The sequence below is a fragment of the Pholis gunnellus genome (assembly GCF_910591455.1).
Source record: "Pholis gunnellus genome assembly, chromosome: 6".
Lineage (NCBI taxonomy): Eukaryota > Metazoa > Chordata > Actinopteri > Perciformes > Pholidae > Pholis > Pholis gunnellus.
Window position 1 is genome coordinate 15,876,742 of NC_136532.1, and position 22,344 is coordinate 15,899,085.

Sequence of the window (22,344 nt, forward strand, 5' to 3'; positions counted from 1 at the left end):
AATTACCATATATGACAAGCATTTTACAAAATAAACACAAGTTACTTTCAGTATCACTCTGTAATGTTTAATGAAAATTGTACGTACCATACATATGAGATACATTGTTTTATAAGCAAATATATATTATACTTTAAATTTGATAAAAGGTTACAGTCTGTACAATCATGAATAGTCATATAAAATTGCGAAATGACCTCATAATAAGGATGTCTAATTACGTCACACTTGTCAACGGTTGCACTGGTACAAACAAGTGATTTTGGAAATACGGTCGAAGGGAGAATGTTAACCCTGTAAGCAGAAAATATTATGAAAGCAGTTGTAGTAGAAATAAAATGAGCTGGGAATGTTAAATGGATCATTTAAAAAAGAAATATCATGAAAGGTCAAATTTGGCACATATTTCAAATACTTCAAAAGATCATTCAACCATTTGCTCTAGAGGCAGTGTCCATTTTTAACTTTAAAGTTATTCAACGCAGCTGATCTACAATTTACAGAGGTTTGACATTTCATTTCAGAGCAAAGCAACTTCTCTTAAAACACATTACATTATCTATCTCGTTACTTTAACATTTGGCATTCCACTCCATGGCTTGAGAGAGATCCAAAAAAGCCAAATATTCTTTAATGAATAACTTGCTTATGAAAACAGTACACGCATTAATTATATTTGCTCTTCTGCATAGCCTCGTGAAAGACTGTAAACTTCTCTTGACGTGTCCGAGCCTTTACTGTGCTTTACTTTAAGCACACTTGTTCGTGTGGTTTCCTCAAACTTGCCCACGGTATTTTCAGAGATCTGAAAGAAAATCTGGGTAAGATATTTGAAGGAAACATTAATCAATCAAAACGCCTGCAAAATGTGCCATCCTAATTCATTAATTGTCAGCAGTGTGTTGTGATGGCACTGTGGTGACACAAAAGCTGAATGCAGCATCATACTGTATCAGGACCTCAGAAGGAACAGCACTGTTCACTGGGAAGGAATGCAAATTTCCTGCAGCTGCAAATAGTTGTGGAACAAAAAAGTCCATTCTTTGCATCTGAAACAGTATCATCAGCATTCATTCTTTCCTCTCAAATGGTGTGTGTGAAAACATATTCCAAGACTCAGTGGAACACACACACACACACACACACACATGCACTCATGCAGGGAGGTGAGGTGAAACCACTCATTGATACTGCCTTCACCTCTGTTCTGGAAAACAGAGTGAACATGCAGGTCTGACTAGGTTTGGGAGTGTGATGGGTGTAACGGGATGAAGGAGTGCTGGAGTGCCAAAGAGCGATCTGTTGGAGAGAGCTGAGTGACTGGTTGGTTGGGCTCTTATGAGTCCAGGTGGATGTGGGCAAGCAGGAAGTGAGGAGGTCAAAAAGGTGCCACGTAATTCCCAGGAAAAGTCCCAAAAGCACGAGTCCGTTCTGACGTACCTACAAAGAACAGAGCACACAGCGTGGTCACACAACAGAAACAAACAAATGTATGCATTTATTCTCAATAAACATAAAATAAACATTGTATGTTTATTGAGCCAATTACATCGTTAATGTTCCATGATGTCCACTAGAGGGAGTACTTGTTTTGATATTGGTCACAATGAAACTAAAATAAATCAAAGTTAACTTTTAGGTTTACAGCTGCCTTTTAATTAATCATTTGTTATACTGCATTGTAACTTTTATTGTTGTGTTTTATACCTGTCTTATTTTTATTTTCTATTCTCTTGGCTCTTAAATAACTGTTTTAACTGTACATAAATGTACTTTAATGATAAGTTTCTTTTGTACTTTGTCTTTTGGTCTTTCGTGTAACATTTCATGATTTTATTTACTATAGACTGTAAAATCCCAATCTTTTACTTCATGAAAAATCTTGATTGATTCCCTGTTGAGGAATCAGAATATGCTCCATCACAGATTTAACAATAAACACAAAAAATATGTTCATCCTACAGTAAGGTGACAAATTAAAGGCTAAAATGATGCAGAAGCTTCTTACAGGACACAAAGGCCTCCTGAATGGTTTGATGTCAATCACAGCTTTTGACAGCAACATCACCTGTCAGAGATTTTGGGGCGACTTGTTAGTCAGTTCCCTTCAATAACACCAGACAAGGGATTATATTTTAGGAGATTGCTGTTCTGGAGGCTCGCGGTGGCACAAAATCGAGGTTTTTTTTCTCCTCTTCGATTTGTCACCCATCTTAACATATGGTCCTGCTTCACTGTGCTGTTTCCATGGGAATTATATTGAGGGAGTCGTTTATTTAGTAAATGATTTAGAAATGAATCACTTTATTCCTTACCTACAAACCAGCCATCATCACATTGCTCCATCACTCTTACAATGTCTCCTTCTCTGAGCTCCAACTCATCTGAATTTTGTGGTTTGTAGTTGTAAACAGCTTTATATCTAAAATAGAGATCAATGAAAAAAAAAAATGTTGTATGCCACAAATTCACCAAAGCCGCAACAATGTGGACAAATAGAAATGTGGAGACGTACGGTGTGCGTTGCACCACTGTTGAATCAGGGTTGTTTGACACTTGTGCTTGTGGCAGGGAGTTACCGCGTGGATTAAATCCAGCAGCCTGGTTTGGGATCGCACCCTGGAAAAAATAGAAACCTCACATCAGGCATTATGAAAAAAGGAATTATAATCAGCAGTCCTATGAACATAAACAGTGACACCACGAGTGTGGGCATGCAGTGACTTTCTCAGGCAGTGCAGTGAAAGCAGACCTGTGAGGGGTCAGTGTATCTGGGAGACGTGTTCGCTGTGGAAGCTCCAGCTCTGTGTACAGACGACGACGACTGAGTGGAAGGCGAAACAGCTCTAGCCACGGAGCTATGGTTAGCAGAGTGTGTCCCAATCCAGTGGCTGTTCTGGTTGGTGAGCGAAGCATTTTTGGAGGGCCACCGATTGGCCGTCTCTTTGAATACAGGTGACTGGGTGGGGGAGCGCGACAGTGAAGCTGGGCTACCATAAGGTACAGGGGAAGATGGCTTCAGTGGGGAGTGCTCAGGGTTGGGGCTGAGGGAAGAGGGGGTGAAGGGGGACAATGGTGACCGCGGGCAGGGTGAGTGGAGCGGACGGCCTGGACTCTGAGGTGCAGGGGAGCCAGGAGACAGGGGGCCCGGTGAGAAGTCATCACTAGAGAATTTGGTGCGGGGCATCTTGTTGACCTGGACGTAACTGGCCGGGAAGATGCCGCTCCGGTTGGTCCCTGAGATCCTCCCCTCCAACCACTTATTGTCAACACGCCTGGTTATATTGATCGTCTCACCCTAAGGAGAATAAGAGAATTTAGAAATGTTAGACATTACACAGAGAACAACACACTAATGAAATTTAAATACTTAAATGTTCGTATATTTCCTATGCGGATCTAAAATGCCAGTAATATGCAAACCTTGTAACTGCGGCCCAGTGCAACAACAAGTCATCTCACAGTTTTTGTGCAGATTAAACAAACAACATATACTATCTTGATCATTGAGCTTTAGGCTGGTTGTTAGAGCGACAGCTGTTTTCCTATGTTTCCAGTCTTTATGCTAAGCTAAGCTAACCAGCTGCTGGTAGCTTCCCATTTAACATAGAGACATTGGAAGTAGTATGAATCTACCTATCTAACTCGGACAAAATATCAAAATGTCTTCAAGTGCTAATACGATTATCAAATTAATTGTATTATAAATTCATGTGTTTCAATACAAATGTGAAGACAAAGCACCTTCATCTCTGTTACCGCAGCACTGCAATACTCACTTTCCGAAAAGAAAGTTCAACAGGTAGGTCAGCGTTGAAGTTAAACAGAGCCACAGCTTCCCCGTAGTCCAGCACCTGTAGAGTCGGGGGCTTAATAGGCGTTGGCTTCTCTGTAGGAAGCAGAATCTATGGAAGACGAGGGAAAGAGTTTTAAGGGTTTAGATAACCGGCACAAAGCAACTGTGGAGAGAAACAGCATCAAATGAGACTCATGAAGAAATTCACCTCCACATAAGTTGTGGGGAAAATGCCAGCTCTTCCGTGATGCTCTCCTTCAAACCAGTTGGCATCAACCATCCTGTGGATGTAAACAATGTCGCCTTTCTGCAGCATGAGCTCCCTAAATAAAGGAATAAGAATAATGAGTCGAACAGTTCAATTTGTTCAAAATGAATTGATTGTTTGAAATGTGCATCATGAAGATAATTTAGAGTCCAGATTTGACATCTTTAAATCTGATAGCGCTGTAACAGAAATGTGAATGACTAAGGAAATGGAATATCTACTCACTTGGGTGACTGAGCCTGGAAATTGAACTTGACTCGCGCTGCTTTCATCTGGTAAAACAAACAAAACATACAGCGTTTAAGAAAGATTTGCACAGATGCATGAACAACTCACAATGAACCAATATGCTCCTTAAACCCACATAACAAAATTGATTTTTTAACATCTTCACGCCTTTATGGTAACAAGAAAATCCAATAAACATACCCTTTTCTCTTCTTTCTTTGGTGTGAGCTCCATGGTGTCATTTGCAGGGGAAAGACGTTCTACTGTGGAAGTGAAGTAAGAGTGGAATGAGTGGAGTCTAAAACATGCACTCTTTTGTTCAGCAAATGTTGTTTTTGGATGTGTTGCTATGAAAAAGCAATCGCTGCCTTAACAGCTACGTAAATTCAAAACGGATCTTGGAAATTATTTAGGCTGGCTCCATTCTGGACTAATTTCCAGGAAAAACAATAGGATAAAGCTAATCTTTAATCAGGTCTTCCGAGTTCCACTTCCTATTTGTGTGGGCTTCCTCTCCACCCATCTGCAGCACCTTCTAATTCTGTAGGAACAAACTGCAAAAGCTTTCCGTGTTCACATCAGCTTCAACTAAAATGCGAAATACCAGAGCAGAAGACAACAGCGGCAATGAAAGAGAATCATGGGATCTTCAATTAGATTACTGAAAGCCAACATCAAAATATATGCTGCTTGATTAAATGAGTGGCTCGCACACTGAAAGTTCACATGTCTTTTGTTGGATTCAAGGAAGAGCAGAACATGATCTACTTATGAACAGTACAGAGAGAAAGACAATAAATACTATAAACTTCTTAAAGCAGTATCAAAGCTATGGCAGAGACGGTGAGAAAATCACAGTGAGAATCTGTGTTCTCCAAAAGAGAAGAAATTCCATGTTTACCATATGTGGGAGCAGAGGTCAGTGACGTGCCAACAGAGTGATGGACAGGCTGCCTTGCTGCTGGTGAATTGCTGAAAAAGTGAAGAAAATGAAAGATTTGATCTTAATATTACTGTCACTGTGTATCCCAATCAAGGGAGAGTCTTTCTAATGATATGAAGGTACAGTCAAACACACACACATATTGAAATACACACAGCTCAATTGTGTTGGGGGACAGTGTGCGTGTGTGTGTGTGTGTGTGTGTGTGTGTGTGTGTGTGTGTGTGTGTGTGTGTGTGTGTGTGTGTGTGTGTGGCATATTTCTACAGATTCACTGTACAACACATCGGGTTGCAGCTGCTGGTTTTTGTACACTGGACAGAGATGAGACAACTAATCAGACAGCTAGAAGGCCATGCCGATGATACTGCGTGACTCATGTTGTCATCCTTGAATTGAAAATCTGGTTTAGATCTTTGCAGCCCTGAAAACTCGATGAGAATCATGAGTCTAGTTGTTCATGGGTTAAGAATGAATCCAAAACCCAAAGTTTGCTGCCTGACCTCCTCTGAATTAATTTACATGTTTCCAGACAGTGTTGTTTTGTATTCCAGTACCAGTAAAAAACTGACAATTTCTTGCTGCTGTTTGGTTTAATTTCACATGTCCTTAGCAACGGGCTCTTTAGAAAAAAAGGCCCCCTTATCCCACCAAGCCAGGAAAGGTCAAACCATGAACTCAACTTAGCAAACAACAGCGAAAATCCTGCAGGAGAGCATTACGCACATGGTGAGAAATGTGGAATGCTGCCCGCTGTTTGAAGCAACAAATACTGTACTTAAACTTGTTAAACTTCAACAGCTTCCTAACAGAATCCAGCACGGAGAGTCACCTGATCAACTAACAAAACAGATACCCTGCAAAGAATTAATGGTCGTGCTGTCCAATCACAGTGCTGGCTTTCTTAAAACAGCAGGAAGCAATGGCCAGTTACTCCCACTTGATGAAGCAATGTCAAAGTGGATTAGGAGGCTGGGTGTTGGGCTCAGAGGAGGTCTGTTATGTGGTGATTGTCCCGAGCCTTTCCATTAGCCTGTCCGCCATGTGCCTCTATTATACAATTATTATTTCACAAAAATAATATAATTTATATTTAGTTGACATTAAAACTGCTTTCTTGACATATTTCTTGCTGAACTCCACTTGTACACTTGTTAGTGAACAAACTGCAGAAATCAGGAAAGCCACAGCTTTGTACAAAAATAAGTAAAAGGCAAAACATGCCAAGAAACACGTTAGTCAGTATTGAAAGCTCTGAATATATACTTTAAACAGTCTTATTGGTATTGGTATGCGTTAGAACAACTGTACACGTTGAGTACAATCTACAGTATATTTATGTGAAATTGACCTTTGTCATTTAATACAACACATACAACAAGTTATGATGTTAAAAAACATGTTTAGTGGTTTCTACTGTAAAAACAAAAGGCATCTCAGATGATAAACATGAATACAAGTTTTGAATAATTTGTAACAATCATTGTAACCACATTGCTCTCTTCAGTAACTGACCTGTATGTAGTCCCAGTCTTTGGAGCAGTTACCGGCTCCCCACCTCTGGCCTCCTGAAAGCAGAGTGAACATTAAACACAGTTTGCTCCCCTTCAGCCTACTGTATCTCACAGCTCAGAGGAAATCTCACAACAACTCAGACAAAGTAGAGGTGCTGACCACTCCCAAAGGAGCAAGAAATCCCCTGGGTCCTATCCTCCTCGGGCTAAAAACAACACCATTCATGATCTGTCTGAGCTGCCAGTGATTTCCTGTCAAAATCACAACCTATGAAGCGAACTGAATCACAGGAGAATCAGGAACCAGCTCGAGAATCAAAAACCTTTTTGGGTCGCATCAAAGTTGTTTGGGTGATTGCAAAGGGAAGGTCTTAACAACGTGATCAAAAAATATGATTGAAAGGAAATTTATAGCAAAAGTAAACAATTTTGGCAGCCAAATTTGCATTTGGGTGGGGGGCAACTTGCAGGCAGGCGATTAACATAGCAGATCAATCCAAGAGCAAGACAGGCAGGCGATTCCAGGGCTGTCATCCAGGTCAGACAGGGAAAACAACAGACGTGGCTAGTAAGCAGCGAGGGTCTCATTGAGACTCACAGCATTCATTGAGAGTGGTGGAGTAAAGGTGAGGGTGGGTGAGGATTCTGCTAGGTTTGGGGGGGGGGGGATGCTTTAGCAGAGAGAGACAGGAGGGGGGCTCAGTACCTCACCCCGGCCTCGATGCTGCTTCTTCTGGGAAAGTCTCCTCTCCAGGCCCTGGATCTCCGAGTCCAGCTCAGCCTCAAACCGACTTAGCTCAGAGACCAGACTGGCCTGAGCCCGAGCAATGATGGAGTTGGAATGGCAAAATTAAAACACTAATACAGTGTACTAAAACAATGTTTGGAGCTAATGGTGTCCCTTTATAATGATTTCTAAGACGGAACCTCGATAGAGTGAATGCAGCAATTGAGATTCGGTGAAAGCAGCTCACCTCAATTGATGGGGACTTTGGTGTGTCCGGTTGTTTCTTCGGAGATACATGAACCTAAGGACAGAAAAAGAAAGTGACAACACTGAACAGAAGTTTCACCACCTAGCAGTTTAATTAAGACATGTTGCCGCCATTTCCCTTCTGTTTCTTGAGATTGTGTTTAGGAATTCAGAGGGATCTGGGACCAAAAGCTTGGGGACAGTTAGAGAAGCAATTGAAAGTATCCAATTGAGAGTCAAACTCTAAGATATTGTGAAAAACTTACATTTATAAAGTAAAACAAGTTTTAAAAATGCAGGAAGGCAGGCTGGATGTCAAGATGCCAGCTGAGGTGTAAGGAAACACCAATATATTTCTTTCACATTATAATAAACTTGATTTCACAACCTAGCCGATACCACTTTCTCCCTCTCTTTACAAAGACTTAACACCAAGAGAGCAGCTGATTCTATCAAACATTACTTTAAAAGGTTCTGCTGGCGAGAACCACGGACCCTCGTCTCCAATTTCAGTTGTTTCTTTGTAAAACCCTGAATGTGCCCCTGTGAACGCCAACGCCTTCCCATCAGCCGGGAGTCATCCTCACTACAATCACAGACTGTAATGTCAATGCGAAGCAGCACAACACCTGATATGGTCAGAGCGCTGGTTTTCTAAATGCTGTCCAGGGGATAGAACGTATGCCGCTGTCATAAAGGGGAAATTAAATAAGTCTCCATGCTGTGAGCTATTATACACCACAAGAGGTTAACGCCATAATTCGGATCACAAGACACCTCAGCTCCCGTGGGGGAGTGGAAACAAAGAATCCTTTTCTTCACAAGCGCAGACACGGCACAATATGCACCAGATCTGGGACATTGTTGCAAAAACCTTGAGACACCGCTCTGTAACTCACCAGGGGTGTTTAAACACAGTGACACATACAATCGGCTGCACACTCAATTACAGCAGCTCCTGGACAGTGCAGAATACACAAGACAATAAATAACAAGGTAAATAAATACAAGTCAGAGTGTCACCAGCTGGTAAATCACAGACTTTCAGCACAATACCTGATAGAAACTTAGATCATGTCTTTTCTTGTCTGAAATGCTGAATGAATGAATGTTGGATCCTCTGAATAAAAGAAGAAGTGAGCATATCTGGTGGTAAGCAGCGGGTAAACTGTGAAATGACCACACTCACAAGTTACCTCGCGTGAGAAGATGAAATGTGAGGATTATAGGCTATAATCCTTAAAGAAAGGGAGCCCATCCTCAAAACCTATTCTTGATCCTCAACACTAAGAAAACAGTGCAAGAGCACACAAAGAATGCCAGTGATTAGAGACAACAACAATGCTGGATAAATCTAGCGGTTAAAGAATCATGCAGAGACATTTTTTACTTCTGCTAGAGTGATATCACAGCCTATCTTTAAACTATGGCTGTGTGTGAGGTTGTTACCTGACTTTGGATTTCTGAGTTGCTGCTCTTCCCAGGCTCAAAGTCGAATATGCTCCTCGGTTTAGGGTGCTGCCTTCCCGGGTCTGACAGCTTATCTACATCCTCGCTCCTGAAACATAACACCCCGACACACACACACATCATGGACAGCAGCTAAATCATGGCTTCATTGTAAGTGCCTGTAACAACAAATCCAAACTTGTCGGTCCCACACGTTTTCCCTCCACTGCTCTTGGCCTTTTTGGTTGGTATTCACATAAGACGCCATCTGCAGTGCTTATCCGTTGTGAGGAATCACTTCATATTGGTTTAAATAGCCTACTAGTACTTTGTATACTGATGTTTTTTAAAACATCAGTATACTGGTAGATGTCCTCTCTTGCTAAACATTTAAAACACTGTATATCAGAAGGTGAATTTGCACATGGATTTATGTAATTTCCTGTCTCTTTAAAACATTTTTGAGAAAGGGAACCTTTGCATTCTATCAAACTTAGCTGTCTGGTCTAATCTTTACCTATGTGAGACTGTTTTATCTGCGCTTATCTGTAAATTATTATTTTAAACCAAACTGCGATATAGAAGAAGCCAACAGTGGAGCTTAATAGTATCACATTTTGGAGAAACAGCTTATTCACTTTCTTGCCGAAATTAGGTGAAAAGATCAATACGACTCTCAAAGGTGTATGTTAAGCTAGCCAGGAGATAGTTAGTTTAGCTTAGCACAAAGTAGCCTGGCTCTGACAAAAAAAAAAAAACAGCACAGCTCCCAAATTTGCATTTTATATCTAATCTGTTTAACCCTTCTTCCTCACTGTGAGGTTGCCAGAGGATACTCCAAGACGTAACTCTGCAAAGGAAGGCTCGCTATTTCAATCTTTTACCAGTCGTTGTGCTAAGCTATGCTAATTGGCTGCCGGCCATAGCTACATATTTAAGCATGTTTAGAGTACAGAAGCGAGAGTAGTAACAATCTTCTCATATGTCTCTCTGCGAGAAAGTAAGTAAGTGTATTTCCTGAAGTGTCGTACTATTCCTTTAAGTCTGACTCCCACCCCTGTGCCATCCTGTGCCCCATGACCCCGAAGCAGTTACACCGAACCCGTGTAAACTCACCAGTCTGGTAGAGCTCCATAAGGCGTCAGTCTGAAGAGATTCTTGTCTGCTTCATTACTTTCTTCTGTGTTGGCAGCTAACTGGAGGCCTGCAGATCAGTGGATCAGTGCAGATCAGTCTTAAAAACTGATTATGTAACTGGACAGGATAACAATGTGGACTTTGGTGGATTCACTTACGTTCGGCTGACCACTGCTCCGAATCCTCCAGATCAAGTTCTGGTAAACGACAACAGAGAGACTTTTAGACTGACAACACTGGACAACACCAGTTTAGATCAATCAACCAAAATATAATTCCTATGTATTTTCATGCTCTTATACTCCTTTATAATATGACTGGATTTGTCTTATGGTGAGAACATTTTCATAGTTCAAAGGTTCTCTGATACAATTAAATCAAACATTAAAACTCACTTGCCCTTCTCATCCTCATACTGGACTTCATTACAGAATTCAAAACTGCTCTTAACGTTGACTACAACAACTCCATCTTATTGTCATTGATTTCAACTCATTGTTGAGCCGTGCTTTGTTGCCTGTTATGTGCGTAATGTCGACTTTATTAATGTTATTACTTGTGCTAATATGATGTGGAATGAAAGGCTCCATCAAATATAAATGTGTCATTATTATCGTTAATAATACTAATATTATTATCAAATGGAGAAATCCTGTCTTTGCTCCACCAAAGCGCATCAGAAGCACCTCAGGGAGTTGTCCGCCAACACCATAAATTGCATTGTGTCAGTACTCCTCTGTGCTTTCAAATCCAATATCGTTTAAGAACACAAATCACTTGCAGAGAGCTGAAAATATTCCTCTAAAACAAAACTGATCCAGAGCAATCCACTAAAACCACCTCAGTGCAGCGATGTTGACGTTAACCACACAACTAACACGGAACGTGCTTCCATTACGCAGCACGTGACAAATTAACAGCTAGATTTAGGAGGGGCTGAGATAAGAAGCTGGATTATTGTCAGAGCTACTTTCGGGCTCTTTCATCATGTCTTATTTTGCCTCTGCAATAATCTGGTTTGCTGGATCACGTCTGTAGTACCTGACACTGGCAGAGAGGAATTCACTCCGGTATTGTGTTTGTGAGAAGAGGAGGAGGAGCGTCCTTACCCTCTGGCTTCTTGTGAATCTGTCTGAACATGCTCTTGTACCAGTCTCTGGGCTTGTTTACACTCTGGTATAAGAAAAGAGGTAAGGGTGCAGAGGTTAAACAAATCTGTGGAATGAGACTCAGACAAACACAGCACCATTGGATTGGACTAAAATGTTGTTGAGAAGTAAAAAATGAATATCATTTAAAGCTAGTTGATCAAACAGTACATTCTGTGTCTTTGTCTTACTGATCTAGAGGCAATAGGCATCCCAGTTTCATCCACTGGACCGATTCCTGAGAACTTGATAAGCCTCTCCTCCCTGGTGGGATTCCAGCTGCGTGGTAAAGTGGTAGAGCCCTGGACACCGTTGGACATTCCACCTGTGTTACAATCACAACATTAAGATTTCAGAAATCATGTTGTTTCCCGTTATTTATTGTTTTCAGCTGAATTCAGGTGAAGTGTACGGCCGTTGATCTGGTTTTAAAACCTACCACATCACATGAAACCAGTCCAAAGTATCGTGTAACACGTCAACTGACATTTCAACTGCATTCATCTTTCACTCTTCGACTCTTCATTTTACTCTACAAATAACATTTCAGCTTCCTTCAGTGGTTGCACGTCAATTTATATTTCAGCTGCATTCATGTCTTTCTCTTTGGACATTTCTAACTCCTTTCAAGGCTTCCACTGTGACTGTGAAATCCAGCACATTCATTTCAACTGATTTCTCAGGCGTTACACTTAAATTAACACCTTTGAATTTGATTCAGTGCTGACACTTCAAAATCTTTCATCACTTACATTTAACTGCTATTTCAACTTCATTCAATATTTTTATTTTGACTGCTACTTCATCAACAACTTTGAAATATCTAAACAGGTTCATTTCAGCAGTGAGCACACATACAGTTGTATCAGTTAATTTAGACTTATACAAATGTTTATTTCCTGAAAACCTAAGATATTCAGCAAGACACTTGTGTTATGCATATATTTAAAAATAATAAAAAATAACCATACCATGCAACTGTGAGGGGCCATAGTAAGATCCAAAGCTGAGAGTCGTTGGTCCACTTCCATTCACGTCTGACACCTTTCGAAGGGCAGAATTATATCCGTATATTAGTAATACAACCACTCAGTGTCATGTAACTGACCAGTGCAACAGTGATGGTTTCAAAACATGCTGTGATGCATCATTTTTCCACAGGGAGGAGCTCTTGTTTACTGAATTCCATGCTCTCAACCTCGGCATTGTTATCACCACAGCGTCCAGGAAACTATATGTGCATACCTTGCCCTCTCCAAATGTCAAGCCTGCAGAACGAAAAGGGCTCAGAGGAGGCGTAGGGAGTCCGGGGGAGATGACCACCTCATGGGTCAGCTCTGGAGAAGTTAGGATTTGCTGACCTGATGAAACTCCAGGCTCCCCGGAGAAGATAACCGGGGACCCGTTTAGACCGCCAGCCGCTTCTGCACATTGCTAAACATAGAGGAAATGAGAACTGTTGATGAACACAAACAATGCGTGAACTTTGCTCCTGTATTGTCCTCTCCTGTTGGCCCTGGGTAAACACTGCTCTCTACGGGATGTCATGTGAACATATTAGCGGCCCAGCTATTCTCTAGAGAATAACTGGCCTCAGTGGGGGAGCCTCTGATGAAAAGGCCCCTAATTTATTTAAAGCAGGACCAGTGGGAAGTGGTGTTCCACCCACTTCATCATCTCTCTAGCCACAATTGCAGAAAGGCCTCATTCAAGGTGCAGAGTGGGGGCACTGAAACAGGAGAGGGCCATTATGAGCCCATTAACTCCCTATTCACCAGGCCTCCCTATTCTCCAGCCAAGGGGTGGAGCCGGGGCCACAGAGGTTGGGAAGGGGCCGTTGATGTCATTTTCAAAGTCCAGCAGGGCTTGCACTGGTCTTGTGGTCTCCATAGAGATCTTTTTACTACCATCGTCCATGATGGCTAGTCCAGCTCTTCTATTGGGGCATGATGTGGTGAAACTCGTCTGATTCCTGGATTTTGTGGGTTCAATGTGCTTGTTCAAGACAATGGCATTTGTTAAACTGTTGTAAAAGTCAACACTTTGCAAAATTTTGAAAAATGTCTTTACCTGAGACTGCATGTGATCTGTTATGGTCCTTGTGTGACAGATGAGAAATGATTGTACCTGCAAAGACACGCAAACAGTTAGATGATTGTACGCATATATTTTCCAGAGGGGTTGCAATATTTGTATCCAAATGATAAGCTATGTTTTTAAAATAGGGACATTGACTAGCACCTTCAGATATGGTATCAGATCAAGATGCTAATGTATTTTTTGTGCCTGAACGCATTGCTAGAGTAGACTATTATGTAGCAGATGACCAATCCAATTGGCTGCTTTTATCAAATGTACAGTCATGCATAAATATCTTTCTCTTCATGTGTGTTGTATTGCCAGTTCATGATTGCTCTACCTTGAGGAACATTTTTGGGAAATATTGGAAATGTTATGTTGATTACCCTGTTATCAAATTAATTACAGAAGTGTGCAAAAAAACACATTTTTGTTGTTGTTGCCTTATTAAGATTGAAACACAGAAAACAGCTTCAGTCTTAGTTACAATCTCACAGCTGTCACCAAATTGTGATGCAAATGTTGGGAAATCCTCAATGTTGCACGGAAATAAGGTGACATCACATTTTTCCAACAGAGCCTTCAGAGGAGGATAGAGCTTCAAACCAGTAAGTGGAAGACAGATACAGAAATTGTTCATGTGAAATACCTTAAACTGCTCAGTTAAATTGGTCAAAGAACAAGTTGAATGAGAAAATAGGTTTTCAGGTTTTTTAACCCTTTGAGTCATTAGTTGTGTCATAAATCACAGACTTGACAACTGTTCCATTATCCCGTCCCACTAGTTTTCCAAAGAGGGAAAGTTAGCGTCACACACTTTTTTCTTTTACGAAGGAAAAACCCAACCAAAAAATGTGTGTGACTCACATGCTGGCTTCACTTTTCCCAATCATACAATGCTTTAATAAGCAGGACTTGAGGGGCTGGGTGATGGAGAAGGTCGGCTACTGAAAGTGGAGACCGGCTTCCAATCAATTGCACCTCAGAAAAACAGATTAGGCTCTGCTGTTTCAACATCAAAGGCATGGGGAAAATGAGGGGAAGGCCATTTCCGCTCCCGCGTGCGGTAGGCACCTCTCATCTACAATGGCTAAATGGCCCATAATAACATTGTAGGCATAGAAACCACAGCCAATGTACAGCCTTGCCTCCGTGCAACCCTGGTCTCTGCAGAAACAAGGTTGTTTGGTGATTCTTTTGTGCACTTGGACTGTGGTCAAAACTGTTCTAGTCTTATCTTAAGGGAATAACAGCACAGATTGTAAACAAACAAGGGTTTTTCCGGTTCTGATGCAAACTGTGGCTGTGTAGCTTGTCAAAGAAAGTCCAGGCTACTACAGGCTGAGAGCTGCCCAACACAATTTGCACAAATGACTTTTCCATGTGGCATTTGCAGTTGAGCATTAGAGTCTGTAATGATTGTGGTCAATTCCAAGAAAACTATACGCACTCTGTGTCTCTGTACACAAGGTTAGGACATAGCACAGAGCGCTTACACTGATAGAATCAATGCTCCAGTTTCCAGACAACGATGTCACTCTATCTGAGTCATCATCTCCCAATAAACTGCCTTACATAACGGGAAAAAAATGACAACCGGAGGATTGTGTCTACAACAGTACCATTACTGCTCAGGCATGACAGATGATTTATCCTTGCCCAAAGCAACCTCAGCCGGACGATTATCCGTCTAACAATAGGCAACAAACGAGCTACATTTACAAGTAATGGCTTAAGTAATCTCATTTACAATGTGTTTGACAAGCTGGTTCTTATTTACACCAGATCTCCCCACTGCAGGCTGCCATGCACTTTAAAGGCCCTATCACACTGACGGACTAGATGAGTAATTCATTGGCATTTTTAATGAGTACTGTTTCCACACAGGCCTCTTTTAATACCGAAATCCTGAAGAGCAAAGTAGCTCCTTTTTCAAGACAGCTTCCGTTTCCCTTACCCATGCTTTTCATAATGGTTGTGGTTACTTGAAAACTATCAACGGATATATCAATAAAATGAAGAATTGAATTAAGTGCACTGCCATAAAGTTGGGGGACTCACAAGAGACAGGTTAAGAATAAGAATGGTGAAAAAGAAAGCAGCAGAGACTAAATGATTCTGACCTTTAGTCTAGCTCCAAAAGCAATGGATCCTACATTTCCCATAATTTAACTCAATAGCATCTCTTTGGCAGATTTGTTGTTCTTATAAAATATTATAATTTGCCCAAATATTATGAGCATTACGGACCACTTGTTGTTTTCACTAGATTACTAAAAAGTTGACATGGGAGCTCAATCCACTCAACAGACTGAGAAAACTGAGAAGACCAGCTTTATCGACATCACATCCTGATGAGTAAGCTCATGTCATAACAGTGTCTCTGTGTCTCATTTTTCTGGGGAGTTGAATCAAAACAGGGAAATCCTCCAACAGTGTATGCATTCCCCCATCCAGAGCACCAAACACAATCCTACCTAATAAGGAAAAATCAGTGTTGATATCTAGCAAATCCCTGTCCCTTAAGTCTGGCTTGGTTTGCTCTGAACACCCAGCGCATTCTTACATATGAGACTCAACAGTGGAGGCAGCTATAAACTTTCACATGGATACAGTTTTTCAGACTGGTGGTATGTGACTGTGTTGATGCCATCTTTGAGAAGTGTAAACTTTATGGTCCAGGTAATAGTTGAACCCCTGCTAAGTGAGAGGTCCATTATCACCACAGGATCAGTTTTGGGATGGAAGGAAAAACGGAGCCATAAAAGGTCTATAGTGCTTCTCGGATGAGAATGAGATGATGTCCTGCATTTTTTATTTCCAGCTTACTGCAGAGTATCTATTGTTGAATTCTGCTTTACATTTAGTCCGTTACAGGGCAACTGAGGACATCCAAAATGAAAATCAGGGGGTTTTGGTATGGAAATCTCTGCCTCTGTCCCCCAGGAATCTCATCCGGTCTTGAAGACACACAGTGCCAGAACTCTGTAAACCGATCTACAAAACAGAAGTCTAACAGCTTCACAACATAATTAAATTAGACATTTGTGTTGCAATATATAAAAATGTAAAACAAAGTTACATTAGTGAGGGTTTTTTTTCTCCCTCCTTTTGTTTTACCCATAAGGAGCAAATGAGGAACCAGATTATTATGTGAAGTTGCTGAGCCAGAGCAGACCTACTCAGCAGCTAGAAGGTCAGTGAACTTCACCACACCCCTGATTCCTGTGAATCACAATGGGAGGTTTGCACAGCCGGGAATAGCAACACAACAGTAATGCAAGGCTCACACTTTTGCAGAAAAGAAATTGGCAAATTTTTTAAAAATTGCAAAAAAACAAAACCATTCACTCTGCAGTTGTCATTCAGTACCACAGAAACGGATGACAAGTGAACCTGCTGTGAGGTCAGTATTCCTCTACAATCATTAGTCATCAAACGTCTGTCTTCTAATGTTCTCTTTCTTCCATAGAAGGATGGATGCAACCGGGTCTTTTTGAGAAGACGCCGACCTACGACGACCTACGACGACCTCCTCCTCCTCAACATACAGAGCTTCTTGCATTGTTCTCACCAAGAACAAGGCTGTCAAGGTGACCACACCTAATGAATAACTGTCACAACGTCGACCTGTGAACTTCTGCAATCTGTTGGCACACCATCAGGAAAGTAGTGATTTGTGGTGAGAGGGCAAATCAAGTTCTCCATAAATCATCAGGGACCGTGGAGAATGTGTCAGCAATGAGCAGGGACAATGACTGAAAGTCCTGGGACTTAAATAAAACAAATAAAACCGTCACTCCTGAACCCATGTCCATTCAGAAGCACTAGTGTTGTACTCTGCTTCTGTGTGCAGGGTAGTGAGGAGAAATGCAGAGTTAATCATTGACTCCATGAGGTGGGAACTGCTTCCCATGAACGGATCTAAGTCCTTCTCACATTAATGAAGGACACCGGCCCAAATATGAGCTCAATATTTGCTTAAGGTGGCAATTTTGTTTGGGTGAGCACTAACCTGCGTTATATTTGACCTTAAACACTCTTGTTGTACAATCTTCAAGTGGTATTTCTTTGATATTTACTGAGCACAAAGCGACAAACGGAGGAGCAAAGTCTTATCACCGGTTTGCACATGCACAATGTCACTGCGGCGCAACATGTTGCATAACAGGGTCGTAAAGCCAGAAGAAATCCTGCCTTAAAAAGTGGTGAGAACGTAATCACAAGCACATTTGCAGAATAAATAAAGCGGGCATTTACTTCTAAACAAATTAAATGAGTCACTCTGCAGTTATGTTGGAGAGATGTTAGAGGTCCTCTGAGGTTCATCACGCAACCACGCTGCCCTTCTGCAACGTAGCAGATGTCCGGCCCATACAAGGTCCTGGAGCCGCAAGTTTATGATATGTAGTTATTGGGGGATACAGACATTTATCAGTAGGGAAGTATTTCACCTCCTTGTATGGTGCTCCTCCTCCAGTCAGAGCAACAGGAGGAGTCAGTCTGTGTGCTTCTTGTCAATGGAGAGGCGATGTGTTCCCATGAGGAGCAAGATAATAAATAAAACCCCCGCTCTCCCAGAAGCGTCCAACGCTAAGCTGAAGTTTATCAGATTTGTCCTTACAACAAACACACTTCGTGTAATTCAAGATAATTCCTTATTTGGTTGGATTTAAGGGAAACTGTAATACAATGTGTCAGACAAAGCATGAGAAAATACACAATCAAATCACGGTAAGTACAGAAAGATTTCACAAATCCTCGTGCCTGTCATTTTGCATCTTCAAAGCTGAGTGCAGCCTGTGGATATGAGGACTGGCAGCTGGACCCTCAGTAATATCACAAAGGGAATCAGAGCCGGCTGCGCAAATCACAGTGACAGTAAGGGGCGCCACCAGCGATGACTGGATGCTCCTGATTTCAGGCCACTAGGTTTGAAATCTGCAGCAGGATGGGAAAGCAAATGATTTCCTTTGACTCTCTGGAGCTCTGCCTGCAAAGCAATGAGGGATGACATGTTGGGAAACACTGCCCACAGTGCCTTTTCACCTTCTCTCTGTGCTCCGGCTGTATCTCACAGCTGCTTCTGCCTCCACTTGCCAAAAAAGCTCAGTCAGTTAACTCCCACAGGTTTCAACATCAAAACTACACACATCACATGGGTCAACTTGTTTTCAGGTGCAGGTCTGCAGCACTAATCCTGTGGAGCAGCCCTGAGCAGTCAGACAGGTTACGCAACCTTCAAAAGACACAAGTTGCTACAGTCTCAACGTTTGAGATCACTCCCTGGGATTTAAACCTGTGCTTCCATGGGAAAGAGTGTACTCACCTTAAAAGTGGCACCTCTGTCTGCCTGACCGTAAACCACGCCGCAGACCCTCCCTGCTTGTTCTCTCTCTCACTAATGAGACTAACCAGGACACACAATCTCTCTCTCTCTCTCTCTCTCTCTCTCTCTCTCTCTCTCCGTGGAGGACTTCCCGGTTGACAGGCATCGCCATAGCAACCCACCTCGGCCCCTGTTCAAAAGCCACCCTCTGCTTTTGGCTTGTCAGTTCGGGGGGGGGGGGGGCACCTCCTTCAGTGAAGAATCCCTATTGTTGTGATGAGGTGATATTTCACAGCGCAGGGTTAACCAAAGGGGAATGCAAATAGTTCATCACCTCCACCGCCCAGACACTGCCCAGTGACTCCATAACACCCCCTCCTAACTTTGTCTCTCCCATTCCTCCCCCTGCTTTTGTGTGTGTGTGTGTTTTATGTGTGTGTGACTGCAAAGGCCAGATCTCTGGCATGAAGGGAGAATAAGAGCTCTTGTTTCAGGAGCTCTGGAAGTGTATCAGTCATTGCTCTGCACACAATACGGTCCACCACTGACAGCACAAACCTGTTGACTTTTCTCCCATGTTCTCTCTCTCTGATGTTCAAATTAGGTGATGCAGCATCTGCACAGATTAGTCGGTCTTGCCCAAATAAGACCAGGAATTCCAGTGCATCTGCAGTTCTTGCCAATGAACACTAACCGTGCAAAACCTGAAATCTAACGTGCTGACAGGCTTGCTTTGGCGCTGAGTCTGCAGCAGGTAGACTGAGTTACAAGGTGAGAGATCAAGTCACCTGCTAATCCGCTTTCTTGCTCATATGCACTAGTAATAAAGTAATAAACTAAACAGGACAAGGATTATGTCTCTCCGTGTGTAGGCCAATCCCAACTTGAAATTGACTCGGTTCTTTTTTAATAATTCAGCGGTCTGGCTTGGTAGAGTGAAACTCAGGGCAGATATCCATTTACAGAGCCTGTACTATACGGACAGGGTTGTTTTTGCCAAACAGTTGAGCCACTGAACCTGAGGGGCGAGCTGGGCAGTGCAGGCTTCAGGTGGAGGCTCTCCCTCATAATCTGTGTCCCGCCGGAGCAGATTCTCACCTCGCTGTGACCACATCTGACACCCTGTCACTCTGCAGCTAAATGAAGTAATCACGCAGGAGGCGATTGCAGCTTTGGCCCGGGACCTGACACCTCTCCCCACTCTGGGTCCTTGATTACTTTGTCTCTGTCTCTTCGCTTAACAAAAAAAGGCTTCACCAATGCCAGCTCCCCTGTTTTTAATAACAGAGAAACATTGTCAGAACAGGAGGGGAGAGGCATGATGTCTGAGACGCATGGCTTCCAGCAGACCTTTACTGTGCTGTAAAGACCAACCATTGTCTTTTCACACTGGGCGGTATGTGCCAGTATGTTACTACACAAGCTCATTAAAAAGCCTGAGAGCCAAAGATTCCAGCGAGTGAATAAACCATGACATAAATCTGTTACATAATCAAAAACTACATCACTCTGCTCTGAAGAAACAAGAGACAGCACGTCTGTTAGAGTTATCATCAAATCAAGATACAACTGGAGAGAAAGAGGTGAGTCTACAGGTAAACAAGCATCAACATAACAATGCAGGACAGATAAGGAGTGCCTGGACATCTTTCAGTGTCCTTCATACCACAGGTTGTGTTCTGACGTACTTGCTGACTGTCTCTAGGAACAAACATGTGTTTTAATTGAGCGGTAAACAACATTCTTTTGGGCCGTGCATGTCCCAGGACAAACAATCTCAGTCCTACATCTTTTTTTGAAAGGTTTGGTGAGTACATTTCTAACAGGGAAATATTCACACACTTCTGAACCACAGACAGTAAAAGATTGGCATCTGCTGTAGTAAAGTCCTCCTCATATCCGCCCTTATCCATATAAGTACTCAACTGTTGCTCAACAACTCTGAGAAAAATTGAAAAAGAAAACTGACACAACAATCACAGAGCAAAGAAAATAAACAGGCCCATCGATAAACTGAGTGATGAAGGAAAACAACATGATGCTCAAATCTGTGTCAGAGGCAGCTTCCTTTCCAATGAAAATGTCAAGGACTACCAACACTACCAAGTCAATCGCATGACAGAAGCTGGAAAACACTCCTTTTCTCTTGAATTGTGAATATTCCCTTGCTTTACATACTAACACTTGAGAAGTGGCGGCACAAGTTGTACAGTACTTACAGGCGAGTGCAGGCTGAGCAGTGAGGTCTCCTCAGTGCAGAGTGAGAGAGGAAGTGAATGAAAAGGAAAAAGGGAATCGCTGCTGCTCGACTCTCCCTCCCTTTTTTCTCTTTTCTCTCTCTCGGGCCAACAGGGTGTCTTTTATCTTTGGTGAATGATTCAGCGTGGGTCTGAATGTTTGACTGAGCGTCCGTAGGCGTGCGCATGTGTGTGTCTGTGTGTGAGCATGCACTTTAAAGCTCATCAGGGAGAAGGCACTCAGTAATAGTTTCCATCCACAGCTGGAAATAATAGAGATTCCCATACAGGCACAGGCGCAGTGGCACCGCCCTCCAGTGTTTTACATGCAGGGGAAGAGGAGGCGATTTCCATTGCCATCTCAATAAATAGGCCTGAGTGACACACATATTATAATAGCATGGTCTATTCACTGTATTAGACCTTTAAATGATTCAGATCAGACACAAAAGACAGTTTCGGGTGCTTTTTGTGAGATCCAGGTGGCTCTAATGCTCACCTGACAATTTGCAAGATCCATCTTTACATCCAAGAAAGAGTACTTCTAAAGGGATTTCTAAGCACAGATGCATACACACATATGCAAAGGCCCACACACACACACACAAACGACTTTTCCCAGAAAAGACTCAGTGTTTCCGTGTTCTGTTCCAGCACCAGACCTACTCACCCAGTGTGAGGAAAGCCTTGCAGCAAAGCCAAGAGAAGTAGTGCTACTGCTGTCATTTTAAAGTCCACAGTGTCATCAGAAGAGCAGTTGTATATTCTTTACCTAGAGTGTAAAGCTTCTGTTAAGCTCCTTAGAGGTTTATCTTTTCGGTTCCGACTCCCATATTTCCTTGTCCTGAGATATTGGTCTGCAGACTCCTACTGGATTCCTGGGCCCTGAGTCCAGAAGCAAAAGTCTCAGCTCTGCCATCCAAGATAAATATTTAACAGGTTGGCTGCGAGATCAGCAACCAAAGGTCACACCTCTCTCTTTCTCTGGAGTCCATCTTCACGTTGGACCCGGGAGATGACCACGTCACACTCCACAGTGTCACCTTGAATTGCTTTCAGGGAAATCTCAGTCCAGATGAGAAACAAGCTATGAATAGATGTGGAAAGAAACCATTAGCAGTTAACATTTGTATTCCATCACTGGTCTGATAATGTATGTTAGTGAATGGATCCTTCCTTCTGCCTGATGCTGTTTGTTTGTATGTCAAAGTTAGAATCCATACCCTGTTTCCAAAAATCTGTGA

General features: G+C 42.3%; 1 protein-coding gene across 4 annotated transcripts; it reads right to left on the reverse strand.

Moving 5' to 3' along the window:
- Nucleotides 1–59: 59 nt before the first annotated feature.
- On the reverse strand, nucleotides 60–21,201 carry sorbs3 (sorbin and SH3 domain containing 3). 4 transcript variants are annotated; one of them, XM_079161061.1, is made up of 21 exons: nucleotides 21,083–21,201; nucleotides 13,526–13,582; nucleotides 12,701–12,889; nucleotides 12,427–12,499; nucleotides 11,647–11,780; nucleotides 11,417–11,480; nucleotides 10,466–10,504; nucleotides 10,287–10,374; nucleotides 9,171–9,279; nucleotides 7,723–7,776; nucleotides 7,455–7,562; nucleotides 6,750–6,802; nucleotides 5,194–5,264; nucleotides 4,494–4,555; nucleotides 4,290–4,336; nucleotides 4,005–4,119; nucleotides 3,780–3,905; nucleotides 3,197–3,298; nucleotides 2,516–2,619; nucleotides 2,316–2,422; nucleotides 60–1,440 (listed from the first exon to the last, which is right to left on the reverse strand). In XM_079161061.1, exons 2-21 carry the CDS (start codon nucleotides 13,535–13,537, stop codon nucleotides 1,379–1,381), a joined length of 1,719 nt encoding a protein of 572 aa, XP_079017187.1. In that variant the 5' UTR covers nucleotides 13,538–13,582; nucleotides 21,083–21,201; the 3' UTR covers nucleotides 60–1,378. The 4 variants fall into 4 exon arrangements, with proteins under 4 accessions (XP_079017187.1, XP_079017185.1, XP_079017184.1 ...); XM_079161059.1 differs by having other exon boundaries at nucleotides 60–805; nucleotides 2,753–3,298; XM_079161058.1 differs by having other exon boundaries at nucleotides 2,753–3,298; nucleotides 21,083–21,200.
- Nucleotides 21,202–22,344: the final 1,143 nt, after the last annotated feature.